The sequence below is a fragment of the Papaver somniferum genome, unplaced genomic scaffold, assembly GCF_003573695.1.
Source record: "Papaver somniferum cultivar HN1 unplaced genomic scaffold, ASM357369v1 unplaced-scaffold_6, whole genome shotgun sequence".
NCBI lineage: Eukaryota > Viridiplantae > Streptophyta > Magnoliopsida > Ranunculales > Papaveraceae > Papaver > Papaver somniferum.
Genome location: NW_020648748.1, coordinates 1,955,488 through 1,978,511, shown reverse-complemented (window position 1 = coordinate 1,978,511; position 23,024 = coordinate 1,955,488). Strand labels below are relative to the sequence as shown.

General features: G+C 39.0%; 1 protein-coding gene and 1 non-coding gene across 2 annotated transcripts; one reads left to right on the top strand and one right to left on the bottom strand.

Moving 5' to 3' along the window:
• Positions 1-9,218: 9,218 nt before the first annotated feature.
• On the top strand, positions 9,219-10,196 carry LOC113343503 (thioredoxin-like protein CDSP32, chloroplastic). Its single transcript, XM_026587661.1, has one exon. It carries the CDS (start codon positions 9,219-9,221, stop codon positions 10,194-10,196), a length of 978 nt encoding a protein of 325 aa, XP_026443446.1.
• A 4,309-nt stretch (positions 10,197-14,505) lies between these two features.
• TRNAH-GUG lies at positions 14,506-14,577 on the bottom strand. Its single transcript has one exon. It is a non-coding gene; the product is annotated as a tRNA-His (tRNA).
• Positions 14,578-23,024: the final 8,447 nt, after the last annotated feature.

Here is a 23,024-nt window from a genome sequence, read left to right as displayed (position 1 = left end):
CTACATTCAGTTTCAGAGTGAATATTGGAGGTGGAAGCCATTGTATTCTAAACTCGATAGTCTTTGTTTCCGCTGCCTCCTTATTATAACATGTGTACATAAAGTTGTTTTATTTTTTGTTGTAGCAGTAAGTATAGTGTTTATATAAAGTTTGATGACCTTTGCTATATTTTTTGCTATAGGTTTCGTGTTGTGAAAGTTAATACTACACCTCTCCTTAATATGCCATACATAAGTTATGTACAACTCAACTCTTTCATTAGTGTCAGTCTGGTTTCTATGTTCCTCTAAAATTTGTGTTAACCATAAGTGGAAATCATAATGATCTCCGTAGACTTCTCTACGGTAAGTCTTTAGTTCTATGCATACATCAGTTATTAAAGGACAATGCATGAAAAGATGGGTTAGAGTCTCCCTTTGGCAGTTGCAGATTTTGCATATATCTTCGATGTAGTGGATATGTTTTGCTACTGCTGATCCAGTTGGTAGAATATTGTGTGCTGCTTTGCGCAGAAATAGCTTAATAGAAGGGCTTGTGTTCAGAGTCCAAATTGTTTGCCAATTCTTTCTCCTTTCTATAACATTACTTCTACTTTTGGTTAGTTCCTTGTATAAAATTTTGACCGTGAACTTCCCATCTCTTGTAAGAGGCCATATTACTTTATCCTCCTGATTGTTATTTATCTTAGTGTGGCAAATGTTATAAGTTGTTTCCTCATTGAAGATCTCATGTATGAGTTCCTCATTCCATTAAGAGTTATTGATCATTAGATCATTTACTCTATGTATGTTTGCATTACAGTTTGGAGGTTTTATCAGAGGAACCCTGAACCCTGAACCCTGCCAAAAACTTGGCAGGGAGGCAATGCAGCAGGAACTGCAGCTGCAAGACAAAGGCAACAGAGAATGTGGCAAGGCAGCAGAGAATGCACTGTAGTGCAGTATCAACAGAGCTGCAGAGGAAGTTGCAGCTGCTCAAGCAGGGAAGAAAGTGCTAAACAGGAGTGCAACAGAGTTGCAGGGCAGGGGGGCACAATCAAGGTAAAAGCAACAGAGTTGCAGGGAAGTGGAGTGGAGCTTGTAGATACCGTCGGATGAGGTGATACAAACATACAAGACTATGGGTGGTAGAGATGAGCTGATTCTATCAGCGTACAAGTTTATGGTTTTAACGGTACAACCAATAAACCAAAAGGACAAGTAACTATGCGAATTCCTTTAAAGAACCTGACATCAGAGATTGTATTCTGCGTGGTTGACGTAGAATCACCCTATAATGCCTTGATTGGAAGACCATGGCTCCATAGTATTCTGAAAGTTACTTCAACTTTTCATCGGTGCATCAAATTCCCCATGCCCCAAGGTATTGGAATTATAAGAGGAGATCCAATTGAAAGCAAAACCTTTAAGGAAATAGATGTTGACAAGTGCGAAGAGCGTGACAGCAAGAGAAGAGATTGGAAGAAGCAGGTTCAGGAATGTCAAAGAGGCGAAAAACTAATGGTTGATGTCGTATCCAAAAATGAAGAAGTTAATAAGAATGATGGAAATGATGCTGAAACAGAATTTTTTGCGAGCAAACGCAGTAAGCGAATGCGAAAAACTGAATTTCAGGAAGGAGAATGGGTGTTGAAGCAAAATTTACATACTCATAAAAATGGTGAAGAAGTCATGGAAAGCATATGCGAAGGGCCGTATAAAGTTAAGAAAGCAATAGGTAATGGAATATACAAACTGGAAGAAGGAAAAGAAGGAAAGGCATCTACTGGAATCTGGAACCAGGTATATTTGAAGAAGTATGAGCCATGTGATAACTATCGCATGAGTGACACTGAAGAGCTTATGCGAATTAATGTTCTGAAAAACATTTGCGAACTCAAAGAGAAAAAAAGGCGAAAGAAGCAAGTGAGTAGTCTTTGAAGCAAATCTATTTTTTATTCATGAGTAAGAACATAATAAAAATTCTATGTACTAGAGTTGTATAACTCAAAAGTAACAGTGGAATGAAAAACTTTATTTCATTATGAAGATATTGAGTTAAGAAAAGGCAAAAGTAAGACCTTATCATAAGACCTTAATAGAAGGCAACAAAAGTAAAGACTCTAATTAGGGAGGCTAGGCATCCAATTGTGGCGTGCACCTTAGTTCGCATAAATGCAAGAGGCAAAGATAAGACCTAACGCACGTCATAATTGGGGAAAACCTGGTGAACATGGCTCAAGGGAAAGCTACATCATCGACCCTGGAACTTGAGTCATGGAGATTTGGGGTAAGATGAAATCCCATCCAGGAGAGACACCTAAATCGAAATATTAAGGTAATAACATCTCTCCTAAGGAGTGCAGAAACTCGATCAGGGCGCCGAGGTACACGGTTGAGTCAAGAGTGACCGGGGATTCTGGAGGCGTACCTTGCCACGCTTGACAAGTCCTGACTATGATGCACTTGGTCCGAAGAAACCCCACTTAGGGTGCGGTCTTGTAACCATAAACCTTATCGGTAGAGGGGTAAGAAACTGTGAAATCAACTGATTGTTGCTTTACCGGATGGAAGGAGCCCACCATAACCCGGTCGGGGTAAGCCTCCTTGGAGGGGCAATCAGGGGGAATATAAGGACGACATCCTCCATTAGGAAGCTGAATTGTGTCAAAAGACGAAAATATCATGAGGCTTTTTACTCACGGGAGTATTAAGGCTTATCGTATTTACGCGACAATTAAACCTGCAGAGGCAACAATACAAGAATATGATAAGGCGAGATCAATGGGTCATTACACTAAAATGTAAGGACCGCCTGCGATCTCGTCGCACAATAATAAACAATATGATAGGAAAAATAAGACCTTTAATTAAGAAGGAAAAATAAGACCTCATGAATTAATTCTGTCTGATCGCAGAAGATAAATATACTGCAAGTTTCATAACTGAGGCAAGCAACAAAGACATGTTTATTCGTCCATCATTCTGTGGCAACTAATAGAGGCAAGAATGGGAATGGAAGCATGAACAAGAATGTTATTTGACCCATATGATAGACTCATGCACATGTGAGAAATGATGGTGCTTTGTTATTCACAAAATTGATACTTAAAAGGTGTGCATTGAAAAAGAAGTTTAAAGAACATAAAGATATGATTAATTTCCCCGCATGGATTACTTTCACTATTTCGCTCATTCTCAGAATCACCTCCATCATCTCGCTCAGGATCAGTCTTACCAGTTTCTTATTCTTCGTGTTCTTCATACTCCCCTTCACTATCAGAAATGTTAGACATTACTTCGTTGGGAGCAACATCAACAAGCTTATAATTTAAAAGAGGAATGTTATTATTGACACAGATTTTCTTAACTGCTGCATCACGGACACGAACATCATCTTTTCTATTATTGGAGACAGTGATAGTATAGTTCCTCTTAAGTTTCTGATATTTGGAGTTGCGAGCGGTTAACTTCGCACCCAGCTTCTCAGTTTCCTCAAGATGTCTTTTCTCTTCAGCAATTAACTTCGCCTGGGATGCAAATCTTATCCATCCAAGGTCGCCAGGTAACGCGTGGTATCCTTTGGCCCAAATTTTGGCCGCGCCCAAACTATGTCAAACCCTAGTTTCTGGACGCGCCTAAACTATGCCAAAATCCTAGCTTGGCCACGCCTAAACCATGCCATACCGGCCTTTACTTCAGGCTTCCAAAATGAAGGGTTGCAACAATCAACGACCACCCTTCCATCTGAAATGCAAATCTTAGACGTCCAAGGTTGCCAGATAACGCGTGGTAGCCTTTGGCCCAAATTTTGGCCGCGCCCAAACTATGCTAAGACTCAATTTTTTGGCCGCGCCTAAACTATGCAAAAATCCTAGCTTGACCACGCCTAAACCATGCCAGCCGCACCACATGGCCAATGGCATTCCGTGCAACCTTTCCGCGCCAAGGCATGCCAACCATGCCACATGTGCCAATGTCATGCCGTGCCAGCCTCATCTCTATGCCAAGGCATGCCAACCATGCCACATGTGCCAATGGAATGCCGTGCAACCTTTCCGCGCCAAGGCATGACAACCGTGCCGCATGTGCCAATGGGATGCCGCGCCACATCTCCGCGCCCAAAGCATACCAACCATGCCAGTGCTCCACATGTGCCAATGGCATATCGTGCCAGCCACATCTCCGTGCCAAGGCATGCCAACCATGCCATCCGCACCGCTATGCCAAAACCATGCCAGCCTTTCCTCCACGCCGTTGGCTTCCAAAACGAAGGGTTGCGAAAATCAACGGCCACCCTTCCATTTAAGATGCATATCTTAGCCGTCCAAGGTCACCAGCTAACGCGTGGCAACCTTTGGCCAAACGCCAAGCCCTAATTTTGGCCGCGCCCAAACTATGCTGAAACCCTAGTTCTTGGCCGCGCCTAAACTATGCCAAAATCCAAGCTTGGCCACGCCTAACCAAGTCAAAGCCATGCCGGCCATGCTTTCATGTAGCTGGCTACCAAACGAAGGGTTGCAATAATCAACGGCTACCCTTCCTCTCAAGATGCAAATCTCGACCGTCGAGAGTCACCACCGAGCCGCCAAGTCTCCCAAGCTCAACTTGCCAAACAACATCAACCTGCTACATGTTTTCCACGAAAAACACTCGAGACATCAACACATGTCACAAACTGGGGGATACTCATTAGGGTATTGGTTTGGCGGTTTAAAGCGTGAAGCGTACACTACGCCCGTTACAAGACAGTGTCATAAGAATGAGGCGGTTAGTAAATATCGGGAGTAATGGTGAAACGCTTTCCTTCATTATGGAACATCAATTCCAGGCGTTACCAGTTACCACCTCCTCCCATTTACTCATTCGTTTCCATTTCTCACGATATCAGAGTACGTTTCACTTCGACTTGTATAAATAGGTCTTACCCATTACCACCGAACAACAAGTTTTGGTCAGGAGCATACAATACTCAGAAATCACTTGTTAGATTTCCCATATGTTAGCTTTCACTTTCTGATACAAGTCAAACAACTATTCTTCCAGAATCAACTACTCTGGTCTCAACACTCTCTTCACTTCCCTCACCAAAACCAACCCTTCTCCTTCACTTTGTGACCGAAGCAAGTCTGGAACGGCCATTTCTTGGTTTAGTCCGGATTTGTACAGATTTATCTCTCGAATCTAAAGTACTCCCTTGCAGTACATTGCTTATGGTTAAGACTCGTTTCTCCCACAACACACGAAATTACCGAAACCAGCAGAACTTGTATTCACCCTCAAACAGCTGCATATTTCCATGTGCAGAATAATAAGCTTGAGCCAAGAGCCAAGACGGGTATGTTAAGGGATATAGGTTGTGGTGCCCAGAATTGGATAAATTTGTGGTGAGCAGAGATGTTACATTTGATGAGTCACTGATGTTATCCTCCGGTGTGGTTGACTCTCAGGTGGAGCCAAGTAGAGATGGTGGATCTCAAGTTTTGGAGATTGATGCTCAAGATGATTCTATAAATGAATATTCGCAGCAAAATACTTTTATAGATGAGGATGTTACTAATGAAGATAACTTAGGACAACAAGAAGAACAACCATTAATTGGACGCGACAGACTAAGAAGAGCAATTATGAAGCCAGCAAGGTTCCAAGACACAGTGGCTTTTGTATTAACAATGTTTGATGAAGCGCCTTCTGGTTTCAAAGAAGCGTTAAAGGATCCTCATGTGGAGGATTGGAAATTTGCTATGGAAGAGGAAATGCAATCTCTTCCCAAAAATAAAACTTGGGAATTGGTACCATTACCTAATGGAAAGAAGTCTATTGGCAGCAAGTGGGTTTTTACCAAGAAAGATGGTGTTCTGGGCTCCAAAAACGGTGTACGATATAAGGCGCGACAGTATCAAAAGTTTATGCACAATTGGAAGGCATTGACTACCATGAAATCTTCTCTCCGGTGGTAAAACATACTTCTATTCGGGTCATTTTAGCTATGGTGGGTTATTTTGATATCGAGTTAGAACAACTTGACATCAAAACTGCGTTCTTACACGGAGACTTGGAGGAAGACATATACATTTCACAGCCCGAAGGATTTAACGTTGTTGGTAAAGAAAGTTTAGTATGCAAGTTGAAGAAATCTTTGTACGGACTAAAACAATCGCCTCGAAAATGGTACTTAAGATTTGATAATTTCATGCTTGATCGGGGATTTGCACGAAGTGAATTCGATCACTGTGTATACTTCAGGAGACTACAAGACGGTTCTTCTATTTTCTTACTTCTCTATGTTAACAACATGCTTATTGCTGCCAAAAGCATGGGGGAAATTAACAAGCTCAAGTTTGAATTGGGTAGAGAGAGTTTGAACTGAAAGATATGGGTCCAACACAGAAAATTATTGGGATGGAGATTGTTAGAGACAGAAGTAGTGGATGTGTTCGTCTTAGTCAAAGGCAAAATCTACAAAAGGTTGTGGAACGTTTTGGAATGCAAAACTCATAGCCTGTTGTGACTCCTTTGGCATCTCATATGAAACTGTCAGCAAGTATGTCTCCATCAACAAATGAGGAACGCGATTACATGTACAAGGTTCCTTATGCGAGTGCGGTTGGTAGTCTCATGTATTCGATGGTTTGCACTCGGCCAGATATTTCACAGGCAGTCAGAGTGGTTAGTAGGTATATGGTTAATCCAGGAAAATAGCACTGGAATGCTGTGAAATGGATATTGCGTTTTTTGTGCGGCACATTGGAGGTTGGTTTGGTGTACCAGAGAGATGCAAGTTTGGGGTCTTATGTCAAAGGTTATGTGGATTCAGATTACGCAGGTGACTTGGATAAACCCCGGTCTACAACAGGCTACGTATTTACTTTAGTTGGCGTTCTATGTTGCAGTCAACAATTGCATTATCTACTACAGAAGCTAAATATATGGCAGTTACAGAGGGTGTCAAGGAAGCTTTGTGGTTACAAGGTATGGTTAGTGACATGGGAATTTCTCAAGAAAATATGAGTCTACTGTGACAGTCAAAGTGCTATTCATTTAGCTAAGAATCAGGTTCACCATGCACGGACCAAGCACATCGACATTCGGTTTCATTTTATACGAGAGACTGTCGACGAAGGTGAAATTTGTCTTAAGAAAATCAGCACTCATGAAAATCCAGCCGACATGATGACGAAGACGGTACCAGCGGTGAAGTTTGAGCATTGCTCAAATTTGATAAACATCCTCAGAAATTAAGCACTTTTGGGTTCAACGCGCTGTAATGGCGCAAAGACATCGAAGTTTGTAGCACTAAGTTGGCACAATTTATCATGCCAAGGTGGAGATTCTTGAAGATCATGTGAATGTGGCGTGAAAAATTGAGACAAGGTGGAGATTTGTGGAGCTATTCCTACATAGTGAGTACTGTTGTCACAACAATCAGTACACTATTGGAAAAGCTGCTATTGTCTCATTTTTCATATGGAGTAGTTTTTTGTTTACCAAAACAAAACTACAGGGTACGTACAAGACAACTTTTGTTTACCAAACAAAAGTACACAGGATGTGAAGACAATTAATGTGCCTACACATTAGACTTTCACAATGTGAAAGTATGGAGCTCTTTTGGTACAACACGGAGTTGTCCCTTAATTCAGGGATCAATGTCGCATGGAAAGACCCTATAAAAGGGGTTCTTCATTAGCTTGTTTAAGCATCGCAGAGTTTCACAACTCAAGTAGCTGCGACAAGAGATAAAGAGAGTTAGCTTTCTTTTGTGTGCAGAGAGTTGTAATGAGACTTTATTTGAAAGGTCTTGGTGAGAAATCAGTGTGTATTCTTCTTGAATTATTATAGTGAAACAATCTTCTTTGTCCGTGGACGTAGGAAACTTGCCGAACCACGTAAATTGCTGTGTGCTTCTCTTTTCTATTGAGTGTTTCTATCATGTTAGGTGTATTTTCTCACTGATCTACTTTCCGCAATAATCAATCGGGATAGTAGTGCACGACTATTCCCTACACAACAGAGATGCTGGGGAAATGCACGAGTCATTTGCGATACAGGTGATGCCAACAGCATTTCCGCAGCCAACCTGGACAGACAAAGATGATGATTTTTGTCGTCCGCCTCCCCCCAAATATGTCCCTTTGGATATGGGAGATGTTTTCTCTATTGCACAATTGTTCTCGTCCGAAGAAGACCCACGGGGAGGAGATGATGAAGGTATGACTGTTTTCTCTATTTCTCAACTGTTCTCTTCTGAAGATGATGAACGCGGAACTGGATTAGGATAGTTGCTGGACTAGTCCTTTACAGATTACATGAATCTAGATATATAAGTCAATGTTTCAATTTTAAGGTGTTTGTTGTTCCATGATGCTTGTTTATGCAGATAAAGAAATTTAATACATACTTCTCATTGGTTCAGTTGTAAACTTATAATACTCCAAGCTTAATGCCTTCACCCACAAAGAACCCTGGCATATAGAACTTGCGGGTCTTGGAGAAAAATAAAAAAACGAAAAAAAAAAAAGAGTGATAGAGAGAAAAAAAAACTTTGATGTGGCTGCTGGGATTCGGGCCCAAGTCTCCACGGCCACAACGTGGAATTCTTACCACTAAACTAAAGCTACATTGGTGTCCTGTAATTCTATCTACACACAGATTACGTATGCAGACATTTAGTACCACGATTTCCAACGATGTTTAAGTTTATAATAAGTGATGTTTGAATCTGGATAACAAGATGATTTTGGTCCAACTGAGATACCCTTTGGCCGCTTAGCTAAACTTGATATAGTACAATTTGAGCCAAATGTCTGTTTTGTAATTTGGTAGTAGGGATTAGCCAGAAAAGTGCAAGCTTAAAGCTTTCACTGCAAGAACCGAACCCTAAATAAACCTGCACCGCCAGGCTTGCCTTGTGGGCAGGTCCGGCCAAAACCTCAATTTTAGTTAGTTTCTTAATGTAGGATTTCCTTTTTCTAACTTCGGTCTGTTTCTTAGTGCTATATGGAAATTGAAGCCTATATAAGAAGACCAAGTATTATAATCAGAGTTATATTTTTTCTTAGGGAATACTTTCTGGTTTTCTATAGCTTATATAGATCTATCAATCTTGCGATAGTTTTCATCTCTCTGGTTTTCTAGGCTTCCATCCCTCTCCGAACATTTGAAGCTGGTTTTCTATGATATATAGTATCGGTCCATTCTGTTCAACACAATTTCCAAAACTCTAACTCTCAATTATCATGGCTGCCCTTACTACACCAAAAAGCTTCTTATTCAAACAACATTCTTCTACAGTAAAAGCACACCCATATTCCTCCAAAACTCCCCCTTTTTTCCTCCCTCCACTATCCAAACCGTTCCAACCAAAAAAACTCCAGTTAACTCGCAAGAAATTCGATAAAAAAGTGATAATAACTGCAACCAAGAAGGGAAAAAGTAGTAACGACAGAGTTCAACAAGTTCACAGTATTGAAGAATTCGACGAAGCACTTCAAACAGCGAGAGACAAGCTTGTAGTAGCCGCAAGTTATAGTAAACATAATCAGAAAATCTATCCTTTCATGGAAGATTTAAGTAGAAGATGTAATGACACTAAGTTTGTATTAGTAAGGGGTGATGAATCTAACAAGACAAGAGCGCTTTGTGAAAGAGAAAAAATTGAAAAAGTTCCACACTTTAATTTTTACAGAAGTATGGAGAAAATCCATGAAGAAAGCGGTATAATTGGTCGGGATGAACTCATGCGAGACGTATTATACTACGGAGACAATTATTCAGGTGTAATTCAATTATATTCAAGAAAAGATGTGGAAAATCTGTTTGAAGAACATAGAATAAATAACAAGTTAATTGTTCTGGACGTAGGGTTAAAACATTGCCGACCATGTGTTAAGGTATATCCAACCGTCTTAATGCTATCACGACTAATGAGGGATACTGTAGTTTTCGCAAGAATGGATGGAGATGAAAATGATAGCTGTATGCAATTCTTGAAAGATATGAAAATTGTTAAAGCTCCAACATTTATGTTTGTCAGAGATGGTGTTGTATGTGGAAGGTATGTTGGGTCTGGTAATGTAGAACTTATACGTGAAATACTAAGATACCGAGAAGTTGGAGTTGCCTCTACTTGTTCATATCTAGCTCCCTTCTTGCGCCCAACTGGACCAGTAAGCACCCCAACAAACTTGGGGAGTCATTCAATGATACAAATTTAGATTTTGAGTTCAATAAGGAGAAGGAGAAAAGATTACTGGTTGGGGTATGAGTTTGAATATTTTAACTTGACGTCTGATGCATTTTCATATAAGCCTAATCACCACAGAACACATTATATTCTTCAGATATGTGGTCAACGGTAATGTCATAAGTTTATACATGGATTCGGCAAGACAAAATATTTTTGCACTGATGGTTGTTGGTATCTCTACAAGTTTTGCCAAACTTCTGTTCCAAAGCGATGAAGAAATCATTCTTTTTATACGGTTAATCTTCGTTTCGTTTGTTGTTCTGTCACTTCACTTGTACGTCCCGTAGAGAATTGAGCATGTTGTTTAGGACGTTTGGTTTAGTACGTATGTATACTTTTATAGCTTTTAACTCCTTTGTTTTGATCTTCAGAATATAACTTCTTTATCAACTGTAGTCTCTCAATATCATGTCAAAACTGAGAAAATTTCATAGGAATGAAAATATGGTTTTTTACAGCATTTGTAACTTTGTAAGTCGAACCACTGTTACAGCTATAAAATATATATGACGAAGTAATTGCAGGCTAAGAACATATTTGAGTTATTGTCCCTCGATCAATGAAACCACTATCTTTGTTTCTCTTTTCTTCTCAAAATGTAAAGGCAGCAATTTTATAGCAGATAACAATTTCAAGTTTCAAAAAAACCACTAGTTTCTTCATCCCTGTTAGAGATTAGATCCATTAGTTACCTCCAACCTAGATCCCATAGAACCCCTAGTTTTAAATCCCATATGTTCTGAGCAAAACCATTCCTTCTTCTTATATTACACTCACTGAGTTTCATTCTCATGGAAAGCTTATGGGCTCCTTCACCTTTAACCTAGCCAAAGATCTCCAGAATTTATTGTTTGATGCTGGGAAAAATGGTGATCTTGGAAAAAGAGTATGGAAACATGAAGATAATCAAAAATGGTTTTCTGCTACAAAGCTCGGCAATGCAAATGGGTATTACTTGCATATCACTCTTTCTAGACCTAGTCCCAAATCTTACCCGTCTTCATTCTACATTCCCTCTGGACCTCGTTTTGAGGGTTGGTGTTAAGATTATTAGACCCACATTGTCTGCGCATCTAAGATCCTGCGGTTTATAATTTCTTAGGGCCTCTCCACTCATTGCCAATTGGTTATGAGTTGGATGCCCGTATTCTAACATGGTATCAGAGCAGGTTATTTTGCGACGAGTCATTAGACCGCGCCTTTACTCCGCGTCACCCAATTTATTGTCCACGTGTTAGACTCAACGAGGCGACACGTGAGAGGGCGTGTTAATATTATTAGAACCACATTGTCTGGGCATCTAAGATCATGCGGTGCACACACTTCTATCATGGTATCAGAGCTAGGCCTCTATGAGAGTGGAATGAGAAGTAGACCCAAAGGGCTGTCCATCCACCCATACAGAGGTCCACGTTGTAGTGGCTTATTCTCCTCCGCCCTACACGTGGAGGGGGAGCATGTTGGAGAAACTATAAGATAGTCCCACATAGCTAACTCCTTAGCCTAGATCTTAATATAAGGTGTGGAGCCACTCCACTCATTGCCAATTGATTTTGAGTTGGAAGCCCACAAACTTCAAACAGTTTCTAACAATTTCAAGTTTCTAATAATAATTTAAAACAATTTAAGGTTTCCATCTCTCCTTGGGATGAAGCAAAACTTTTATAGCAAACATGCAATTCCGATGACGTAATTTGTCCTAGGACAAAGGTTCCAAGAAGCAAACACAGACACACGAACGGATATTCAGTCACTTTGCATGGGCACGCCGAGCAGTTGATCAACTCCCAAAATATAATCTACTGGAGAAGTTTGTGCATATGTTTTTCCATCCAGTTGGTTTTATCATTGATCATGCAGAAATTAACCATATAAAATTCTTTCGCTGAATGCTGTGCCGACTTTATAGCTTTAAAGAGATTAGCATCTGCTGTAGGTACACCACTGACTCCAGATTGCTCAATAGCCTTTATAACTGGTCGCTTGACCAAGTCACAAATCACCTGAGTTTAATAAATAATTGATTACCTTAAAAGACCGTTGTTCCCCGTACGTTTTAGTTGGTTCTTCGGCCTTCCGTTCAATCTCAAACATACATTCATTAGCTGTATACCGAATGCAAAGATGTATTTGTATTAGGATTCTGTAAAGCATAATCTTGAAGACGATGATGCACAATGTTTTTCTAGTCTTGGCATGATAACCTACATGTAAAAACTGATTCAAAAGGTAACAATTTGAGAATCTCAAATTTAATCTCTACTGGGAGAAGGTTGAAATTCTTCATCAAAGACCAACACAAGGAAGACATCAGTAGCACCTAGCTGATTGCTCCACTCAAAAACCAAAGTTTATAATTACATAGTTTATCAAAGAGAGAGACTACTGAGTCAAATATTAAACTAGTATTATAGTTTTTAGAATTGTGACTAATAGAGTTTTTAGAGTTGTGACATGAGTTAACCAACTGTGCTGATCTGGACCCTGGGACGTTTCCCAACCAGTGGTGGAAGTAAGAGAGGGGAAAACAATCTTGCTAGACTAACCTCGGTTTGTACTAGGTGAGACAAAGGAGAAGCCAGATTCTCCATAGCAGTAATTGAGTATTATGAAGGTCTCACTATAGGTTCTTTAAGCACTAAATATAAAAGCGCCGAAGTGAAACAACAAGGAGATTAAATGATAATCAACTAACTTGCGATGCAAGGAGATTGAATAATAATTAATTAACTTGCGACGCAGGAGGTTGAATAATAATCAATTAGACAACAAGGAGATTGTCGTGCACAATCACTGGATAGTACAGATCGTACAACACTCATACTCAACCAAAATATAAATTCTTGGACAGCACGTCTAACTGCGGTAGGTGCTCTTCCCATGTGGATATCTCTATTATTTATAATTTATTCAAATAGATTCGTAAAACACTGAGCCATGATTCTGAATATAAATTATCATCTCTAGACCATGAAAATTAACAGAGCATTTCTAAACCTGGTTTTTTTTTTCAATCTCAATTTCATTCTTGTGATGGCTTCTTCAACTACTTTTTCATCGTTAACAAATGATATCTTGATTGAGATCTTTATGTATCTTCCTCGAACTTCAATTTACAGATGCAAATCTGTCTCGAAGTTATGGTTATCTAACCTCTCAAACCCAAATTTAATTACCAAATGGTTCAGTATCATACACATACTCCCCACTATCTTGATCTTCACCCATCGAAATTTAGAAATGCATATCCCGATTCACATTCACAGCTAATCTCTGAAGATGATCATGGATTCTCTTTTGAGTTTCTTTTAAATGAGAATCTAACGGAAAGAGATGAACTACGTCTCTTGGCTTCTAGCAATGGTCTAGTACTTTGCTTTCCATGGAATGATGGGGGAAGGTTTCATGTTTGTAATCCACTTACTCAACAATGGGTTTCACTTCCTTCACCACCGCGTCACGAACCTAGTTCATATGAGTATAATGGTATATTCTGTGAGAATTCATCGTCTTCAAGTTGTCGTACAAGGTTGTATGTATTCCAAGATTCGAGTCTTTAAAGGAATCTAATGTTGATATGTTTGATTCTGATATGGGTGAATGGAGAAGTTTCGAAGTTTCGTGTGATCAAGAGCTCTCGTATGGGCCACATAGAAGTGTTATTACTCTTAATGGTGCTCTGTTTATTCTGGAAGGATGGGATCGAATGTTAGTTTATAATCTGAATCAGAATAACGGAAGTTATGGACATCGGTGTAGTTTGATCAATTTTCCGGGTCCAAGTTTCGCTTATCGCGCCTTTGATGAGATTGATATCTTTAATAGTCGTACTCTTGGAGAGTCAGAAGGCCGGATCTGTTACGCTACAGCCGGAGTTACTCGGAGGCAAATAACTGTCAGTTCCTGGATGCTTGATGGGGACAAATAGCAAGTTTTGCACGAGGATATTTTAGTTGACGATACATTGGCAGAAATTTGTTTTCAGACATGTGATGTTAGAAGTATCCGTGTTTCAGATTTCAGTCCGGTAGACCGCAATGTTGTTTTGCTTGGCTGCGAGCATTGGGTTTGGTTGTACGACATCAAAACCAGAAGTTTTGAAGAGCTCAGATATTCTTCAATTTTGGCCAACGGAGATACCCGGTAGATGTATAAAGAAATTTAATGCATACTTCTTATCGGTTCAGTTGTAAACTTATAATGCTCCAAGCTTAATGCCTTCCCCCACAAAGAACTTGCGGGTCTTCGAGAAAAAGAAAAAGAGAGAAAAAAGAATATGTGGCTGCTGGGATTCGAGCCCAGGTCTCCACGGCCACAACGTGGAATTCTTACCACTAAACTACAGCCACATTGGTGTCCTGCGCTTCTATCTATAAACATATTAATATTTAGTACAACTATTTCCAACTACCTCCAAAGTATCAATAAGTGATGTTTGAATCTGGATATGAAGACTGGATAACAAGAAGATTTTGGTCGAAAGAAGATCCTTATACGATAATTTTTTATTGACATAGTACAATTTGAGTCACATGTGTGTTTTGTAATTTTTCTTATATAAGAAAATAAGGTCCCGAAGGCAATTACAAAATAGTGGAGATACTATGAGTCTCAGAGGACAGGTCCCGAGTTTCATAGTGTTGATCAGTGTTGTCTCCTTCCTCAACAGCAGCATACAAATCACTCCTGATTTGTTGCATTAAGTTTTGGATCTCTGATTCTTCCCAGTGTTTAATATTACAGGTTGAACATAAAGTTGCTAAGTTTAAAGCTAAATAGTTTTGGGTGGAGTTGGTGGTACTCCACTCAGCTATTTTAAGATATTTGTAATTGCTAGAGTTTAATTTGAATCTCCTGTGCATTTGCTCAGCATGAAGTCTTTTCGCCAGCTTTATCAGATTGCATGAGTGTGATTCAATCTCTATTCGGCTTCTCAATTATGCTACCCAATCAAAAGTCATCTCAGCTGTCATATGTTGAATCTCTAGATTGCTTGGAGGTGCCTGATCCCTCTTGCACTTGTGCATTCCCCTGTGAAATCAAAAAGGATTAAACCAAGTCCATAACAGTTCAGAGATATATTGAAATAAACTGCTACATTCAGTTTCAGAGTGAATATTGGAGGTGGAAGCCATTGTATTCTAAACTCGATAGTCTTTGTTTCCGCTTCCTCCTTATTATAACCTGTGTACATAAAGTTGTTTTTATTTTTTGTTGTAGCAGTAAGTATAGTGTTTATATAAAGTTTGATGACCTTTGCTATATTTTTTGCTATATGTTTCGTGTTGTGAAAGTTAATACTACACCTCTCCTTAATATGCCATACATAAGTTATGTACAACTCAACTCTTTCATTAGTGTCAGTCTGGTTTCTATGTTACTCTAAAATTTGTGTTAACCATAAGTGGAAATCATAATGATCTCCGTAGACTTCTCTACGGTAAGTCTTTAGTTCTATGCATACATCAGTTATTAAAGGACAATGCATGAAAAGATGGGTTAGAGTCTCCCTTTGGCAGTTGCAGATTTTACATATATCTTCGATGTAGTGGATATGTTTTGCTACTGCTGATCCAGTTGGTAGAATATTGTGTGCTTCTTTGCGCAGAAATAGCTTAATAGAAGGGCTTGTGTTCAGAGTCCAAATTGTTTGCCAATTCTTTCTCCTTTCTATAACATTACTTCTACTTTTGGTTAGTTCCTTGTATAAAATTTTGACCGTGAACTTCCCATCTCTTGTAAGAGGCCATATTACTTTATCCTCCTGATTGTTATTTATCTTAGTGTGGCAAATGTTATAAGTTGTTTCCTCATTGAAGATCTCATGTATGAGTTCCTCATTCCATTAAGAGTTATTGATCATTAGATCATTTACTCTCTGTATGTTTGCATTACAGTTTGGAGGTTTTATCAGAGGTTCCTTTTGATTGAGGACCCATTTATCTGACCAGATATGAATTTTGTCTCCTCTACCTACTTTCAAGGTGTTGTAGTTTTGAATACTTTCAACATCAGTTAGAATGCCTTTCCAAACCCATGAGTCAGTGGGTTTTCGTTTTGTGGGAGTGCGCATAATGTCCTCCTATGGGTAGTATTTAGCCTTCATTAGTACTTGAGCACCTAAAGTATCAGGATGTTGCATTATCCTCCACCCTATATTAGATATCATTGCATTGTTGAATTTTTCAAGGTTCGTAAAGTTTAATCCCCCCTCCTCTTTGTCTTTACAGACAGCTATCCAAGCTTTTGGATGAATGCCTTTACTCTTTCCTTCTTTCTTTCCCCAGAAGAAGTCTCTCTGTATGTTGTTCATTTCCTTAATGGTAGTTTTTGGTATTTTAAAGGTACTCATTTGGTAGTTAGACAAAGTATAGGTTACATGCTTTATCAGGACCATTTTCCTAGCTGGATTAATGGTTTTTCCTTTCCATCCAGTTAACCTTCTTTTTATGGTCACAGTGATAGGATAAAAGGACTTCACTTTAGATTTATTTGTGAAAAGAGGTGATCCCAAGTATTTGTCATAGGTATTGGTTCAATTTTCATGAATCTTGTGATATCATGAACCATTTCCCTGGTTGTGTTTTTACTAAAGAATATCCCAGACTTTTCTAAGTTTATCATTTGACCAGAGCAAGAACCGAACTTTTCAAAGATTTGAAGAATGTTATGAGCTTCTTCCCTATTTGCTTTGCAGAAGATTATACAATCATCAACAAATAGGAGGTGGCTCACTGAAGGAGCTTTTTTGACAATTTTTATTCCATGAATCTTCCCTTTGTTCTCAGCATCTAGAATTGTTCTAGACAGCACTTCCATGCACATGATGAAGAGTTAAGGAGATAGAGGATCTCCATGTCTCAATCCTCTTGTGGGTTTAAAGAAATCACAAGGAACTCCATTTAGCATTATTGTTAGGTTGGTAGTTGATATACATTGCTGAATAAGGTTACACCAATTTTTGGAGAATCCCATTTTAGTGAGAACAGAAATGATGAAGTCCGATTCTACTCTGTCAAAACCTTTGACATGTCAATTTTTAACCCCATCCAGCCCTGAGTGTCTCTTCTAACCCTCATATTATGGATTATTTCATGGGCTACCATAGTGTTATCATGTATCTGTCTTCCAGGAATGAAAGCAGATTGATATGGGGAGATTATGTTATGGAGAAGAGGTTTCATTCTCTTTTCCATAAGCTTAGAGATAACTTTATATGTGGTATTACATAATGTAATTGGTCTAAAGTCCACAGGGGAACTAGGGAATTGAACTTTAGGGATGAGAGAAATGAAGGTAGAGTTAATTTCCTTGAGCATGTATCCAATGTTTAAAAAGTGTTGTACCATCTTGATAAGGTCATGTCAAATGGTTTCCTAATTATCTTGAAAAAATTTGGAGGGAAACCATATGGGCATGGAGCCTTGTTTCCGTCCATGTCAAAAATAGCATTTTTTATTTCCTCAGGCAATGGAATTTCAGTGAGCTTTTTGTTATCCTCTTCATTAACAACAGTTGGAATTAGATTTAATCATATCCATGTTGAGAATGGGTTTGGAGGTGGTATAAATATCTCTGAAATGTTCAGTTAAATAGTTTGCTATGGTGGTTCTATCATTTAGCCATATTCCATCTTTTCCTTTGATGGTGTCCACCTTGTTTCTCTTATATCTTGTTCTGGAAGAATTATGAAAGAAGGTGGTGTTCCTATCTCCCAAATTTATAGTGTTGTTTCTACTTTTTGTCTTCCAAAAATCCTCTTCAATGTCTTTCCATCGACTTAGAGTTTCTTCTAGTCTTTTGATAGTAATTGGGCATCTATTTGTGTCATTTGATAGAGTTTCAATCTTCTTTTTTATGGTATCAATTCTGTTTTTTATGTTGCCAAAAACATTCTTGTTCCATTTTTTAAGACATTTTTGATATTGTATAAGTTTTTTGCAATGGAGTAACTAGCAGAGCCATTTTGAGTGGAATCCCAAGCTTCCGTAATTAATCTTTTGCAGTCTGGATGTTCCATCCATCCCCCAAAATATTTGAATGGGTAGGCTCCATATTTTCATCCAGGATTTGTTTTTAGAATAATAGGGCAATGATCTGAGCCCCTTGCAACTAAATGGAATAAGTTGGATTGTGGGAAAAGCTCCATTCATCATTGCATAGGGCTATATCAAGTCTTTCCTCCACTCTAGTATTATCAAGTCTTTGATTGCACCTAGTGAAAGGGTACCCTGTGAATCCAATGTCTTGTAATCTCATACTAGAGATGACATCATTAAAAGTATCAGCCTCATTTCTATCAAAAGGCCTTAGCCCTTTTTTTACTCATTTGTTAAGACCATATTCAGGTCTCCAATAATCATCCAAGGGATACTTATTTTATCTGCTATTTTTATTATATGTTTCCAAGACTCTATTTTACTTGAGTAGGGGCTACCATAGAAGGCAGTTACCAAGTAATTCTTTTGAGTAGTATTATCAGTGATCATGGCATCAATAATGTTGTGTTTGTGGTTTTGAATGTTCACTTGTATATTATTTTTCCAAATCATAGCCATCCCACCTGCTTGTTGATGAGTGCCAAATATTGTATATATTTATCCCTTTTTGTTGGCATTTAACTCATCTTTTGTGCAGTAATTCTACATTTTATCTCATATTCTGTATTTTCATTGTTTTCAAGAAATAAATATTTTTATTAATTAATTTTGCATTTTTAGGTAATAAATAAAGTTCGGATGAGTCGCGGAGCGAAAAGAGCAGAAAAGTAGTGAAAAGCCGGGAGAAATTACGCAAGGAAGCCGCGAAGAATGGTGCGCACAACCTCATTTTCTACACACAAAAGCGCCTCCGTTCTCAGCCATCAGATCATTTCTCAGAAGCATCCGACGGTCGCTCCTTGCTGAGCATCAAAATCTGATGTCTCTGCCAAGCACTACAGTACCTAACTCCATCAAGTACCGTTTATTTTGTTGTATCATATAATCCAACGGTCTCTCATCGCTTACCTCCGAATCACCGTCTGATCTACCTACCATCTCCGAATCTCGCAGCTCAGAGTCACAGAACATCAAGACTCGATGCATTCGCCTTACACCCTAGTACCCGAGCCCATCCACCTAACCCAAACACACCCCCTACCCCAAACACAGTCGAGCCATACCCTCTCCACCATCTTCTCCACAGAACCACCGTACACCACCACCTTCTCCACCTGCTCTGACTCCATCACCAACTCCTCTACCACCACCACACCTCCACCATCATCACCCCTACCTTCCTACAACTATTACCCATCTTTATAGCCCCCTAATTCGTCAATTTCTCCCCTGCCGAAACCCTAGGTGAATGGTTGACGAATTAGTGAAGCTAGAAAGAGAAATTGAAGGCATGGGAAGGAGCAGAGAAGGGAGAAGAAGCATGGGTTGAAGACGGACTCGTCTTATCACGTTTGGTAAGCTCGAAAATCAAAACCCTAGTCTACTGTCAATTTGGGGATTTTTTGTGTAGAACCCTAATTGTGCTTGTAACTATAAATTGGGACTATGGGTTGTGTTGTAAAAACTATGTTGGGATTAGCCCACATCCAGGACTCTCATGTCCTGTTAACTGTTAACTTTAGTTCAATTTTCAATTTTCAGTCACTGCTTAATTTCAGTTCACAGTTGTGTTGTTCTTGTTCATTGTTCCATGTTTTAAATCTTTGTTTGTTAATTTTCCTGTTAATGTGTTATGCTTATGTTCATATTCCTGTTATGCTTATGCCCAAGTTCTGTTAATGTGTTAGCCTGTATCATTTCTTGTTTTCAATTCCTGTTAGTGTTGTTTACTGTTAAATGTTCACTGTCAGTTAAATGTTCCTGTTGTGTTTAATGTATTGTTACATTTGAAGGAATGCTAGGCTAGGTATCTGTGAAGCAATGTGCTGATTGTGCAATGGCAAGAAATCAGTGCTCATAGCAAGCTGATGTTCTTGCCATTCTCCTTGTATGCTTAGGTTGTAGTGTTGATTGTGCATTGGGGGAAATTAGTGCTCACTAGTGACAATGAGCAAGCTAATTTTCCTCCCATTCTTTTAGTTTGCCTGTATCCTGCCTTAGCTTTGCTTCATTTCAGTTTCTTTATCACCCCTGCCCTTGGCCTTAGGCCTTGGTTCATTCTTGTGTTATTTTCTGTTGCTTTTGCTTTGTTTTGCTTTTGTGCATTGTTTTGTTGCTGTTTAGTTTTCATTTGTTTTGTTTCTTGTTTTTGCCCTGTGTTGTATTTGCTCCTCTGCTGCTACATTGCCTTCTGTCACTGTTGCTGTTGCTGCTGCCAAGCTGCTGTTGCTTGTGCCCTGCAGCTGCTGTTGCTGTTGGCCTTGCTGTGCAGCTCTTGCAGCTGCTGCTGCTGCCTTCCTGCAGTTCCTGCTGCATCACTATCTGCCCTGAAGCTGCTGCTGCTGCTGATGCTGATTTGCTGCTACCCTGCCACTTCTTCTGCTGCCAAGCCTAGTCCATTTCCTCCCCAAAGGCCTAGCCAAAGACTGCTGCTTCAGCTGAGCCCAATTCAGTTCATTGAAACCACAGCTCAGGTTAAGATCCAAAGGCCTAGCTAAATCAAAGCTCAAGTTCAGTCCACCAAGGCCCATTTCATTAAGGCTCAAAGCCCAGTTTAGGTTAAGGTTAAAAGCCCAATCCAATTCAGGCTTAATCAAAAGCCTAAGTTTAAGGCCTAAGCCCATTTGCACTTCAAAGACCAACTGAGCCCAAGCTCAGTTCCTTTTATTATGAACAAACCCATTAGCACAATAAGCCCAAAAGTTCCAAAGGGGCTTCTAAGCCCAATAGCAAATTAGGAACCCAATTAGCTAAAACACATTTCCGAAACACACCCGATCTCTGTGGATCGACCCGTACTTGCACATTTGCCACTTTCGACACCGTGCACTTGCGGTTATAATTTGTAGGACCTTTTCCAAGCATACCAAGTTTTTGGCGCCGTTGCCGGGGATCGGTGCTGTGTTTTATCTGTGTGTTTTTAGCTATTTTGTATTTCATTTCATAGCATTTGCATCTGCATCTGCTTCACTTCATTTGCTGTTGGACCTGCTGTTCTGAACCTGTTCTTCCTCTGCTGGGACGCCACCAAGGAAAAGAACCAAAACCCAACTGGGTTTTTGCAACAATATCAGAGCAGCTGGGCTGTGCTACAAAGGTAAGCCTAAACCCATTCCATTGAGAGAACCCAACCTGTGGGCTTCCAAATTTTTAATTGTGGGCTTGTAATAATTAACCCAATTTTTTTGGGCTTTTTATTTTTCTATTTTGGGTTTGTAATAATTTATTTGTGGGCTTGTATTTATTTTTTGTGGGCTTGTTTAAATTCTTTCATTGGACTTGTATTTTGAACTCTGGGTTTAAACCCAGCTGAGCTTGTAAGCATCAATTGGACTTGTATTCCACTCGAAAGTGGACCTCGAAACCAAAGTTTTAAAACAAACGTCGGGCCTTAACCAACTGGGCCAAATTAAACTTTCAAAATTAAAACTTAGTGTTTCGTGGGCCGCAGCCTTCCATCCATTTCATTAGAGGCTTGCACAGTGGGCTTGCTCCCATACAAAAACCAAATTTTATTTTATTTAAAAAAAAAAAAAAAAAAAAAAAATTTACTTTACTTTTTTCCCGTTTTTTTTTTTTTTAAAAAAAAAAAAAAAAAAAAAAAAAAAAACCTTTTGTTCCTTTTGTATATATTTTGCTAATCCAATTTGATCTCGGCTAAAATATGTTGGATTTTTGCCTTGAATAACGGAGTTTTAATTCTGCTTTCGCCGAAATCGGGTATTCTCTCTCCTTTTACTCTACTCAGCATGTCCCTTTCCATATGTTGCATTTTAATTCTTTCCATATTTTGAAACATTGAGGACAATGTTTAGTTTAGGTTTGGGGGTAGGAATGATACCATGATATGCTATAATTGAAAACGAACTCCTTCTTCTTTTGAAAAAATTGAAAAATTCAAAAAAATTAAAAATAAAATTGAAAAAAAAAAAAAAAAACATAAAAATGGAGCTCATTTACCTTGAAATGTTGACTCTTGTGCAAATATGTAATTATTAGGAGTCTTAGTCTAGATATTTAGGCACCCTGATTCTAGCACAATTCACATAGTGATAAGAAATTTGCACGCGCACGATCTACCAATACATGTATGGCCTCGATCTTCAAGGTGTTTGATAGGAAGTTACGATTGCCAATCACTTTAGAATACTGAACGAAACTTGACTAGCTTGTTCTTTGGTTGGTTGGGATAGAAGGTGGAGGTTACATTAAGAAAGACAACCATCGAATTTAACTGGGTGCATCAAAAAGGGCTACCTCTTGCAAAGTGTCATGTAATTTTGTTTCCTTTTGTATTGTATCAAAAGTGTTTCTCTTAAAAAAAAAAAAAAAAAAAAAAAAAAAAAAAAAAATCAGAAAAAAAAAAAAAACAAGTATTTATCAATTCCATCATCTCTTGTTCCAAAAATAAAAAGAATAGTCAATGTAAATAAGAGTCATGTAGATCATCTTTTGTTGTTTTTGTAATAAGCAAGGAGGGTGTATGCCATTGATGTACAACGCGAGTAATTGTGAAATACCTCCAACTCATTCACAATTCTCGTAAAGTCCGGACAGCTAGCTAGATTTCGACCTCAGTTCTTAGCCTGAGAAACTATCTCTTGGTGATTAGTAGTCATGACTTCAGATCTTTCTTTACACATGTGTAGATACACTTTACACTCTTATCACATGTCTTTTTTTGTTATCAGTGCTAG

Excerpts from the sequence above, each read along its gene's own strand:
- LOC113343503 (XM_026587661.1), top strand. The coding sequence starts at position 9,219 with ATGGCTGCCCTTACTACACCAAAAAGCTTCTTATTCAAACAACATTCT.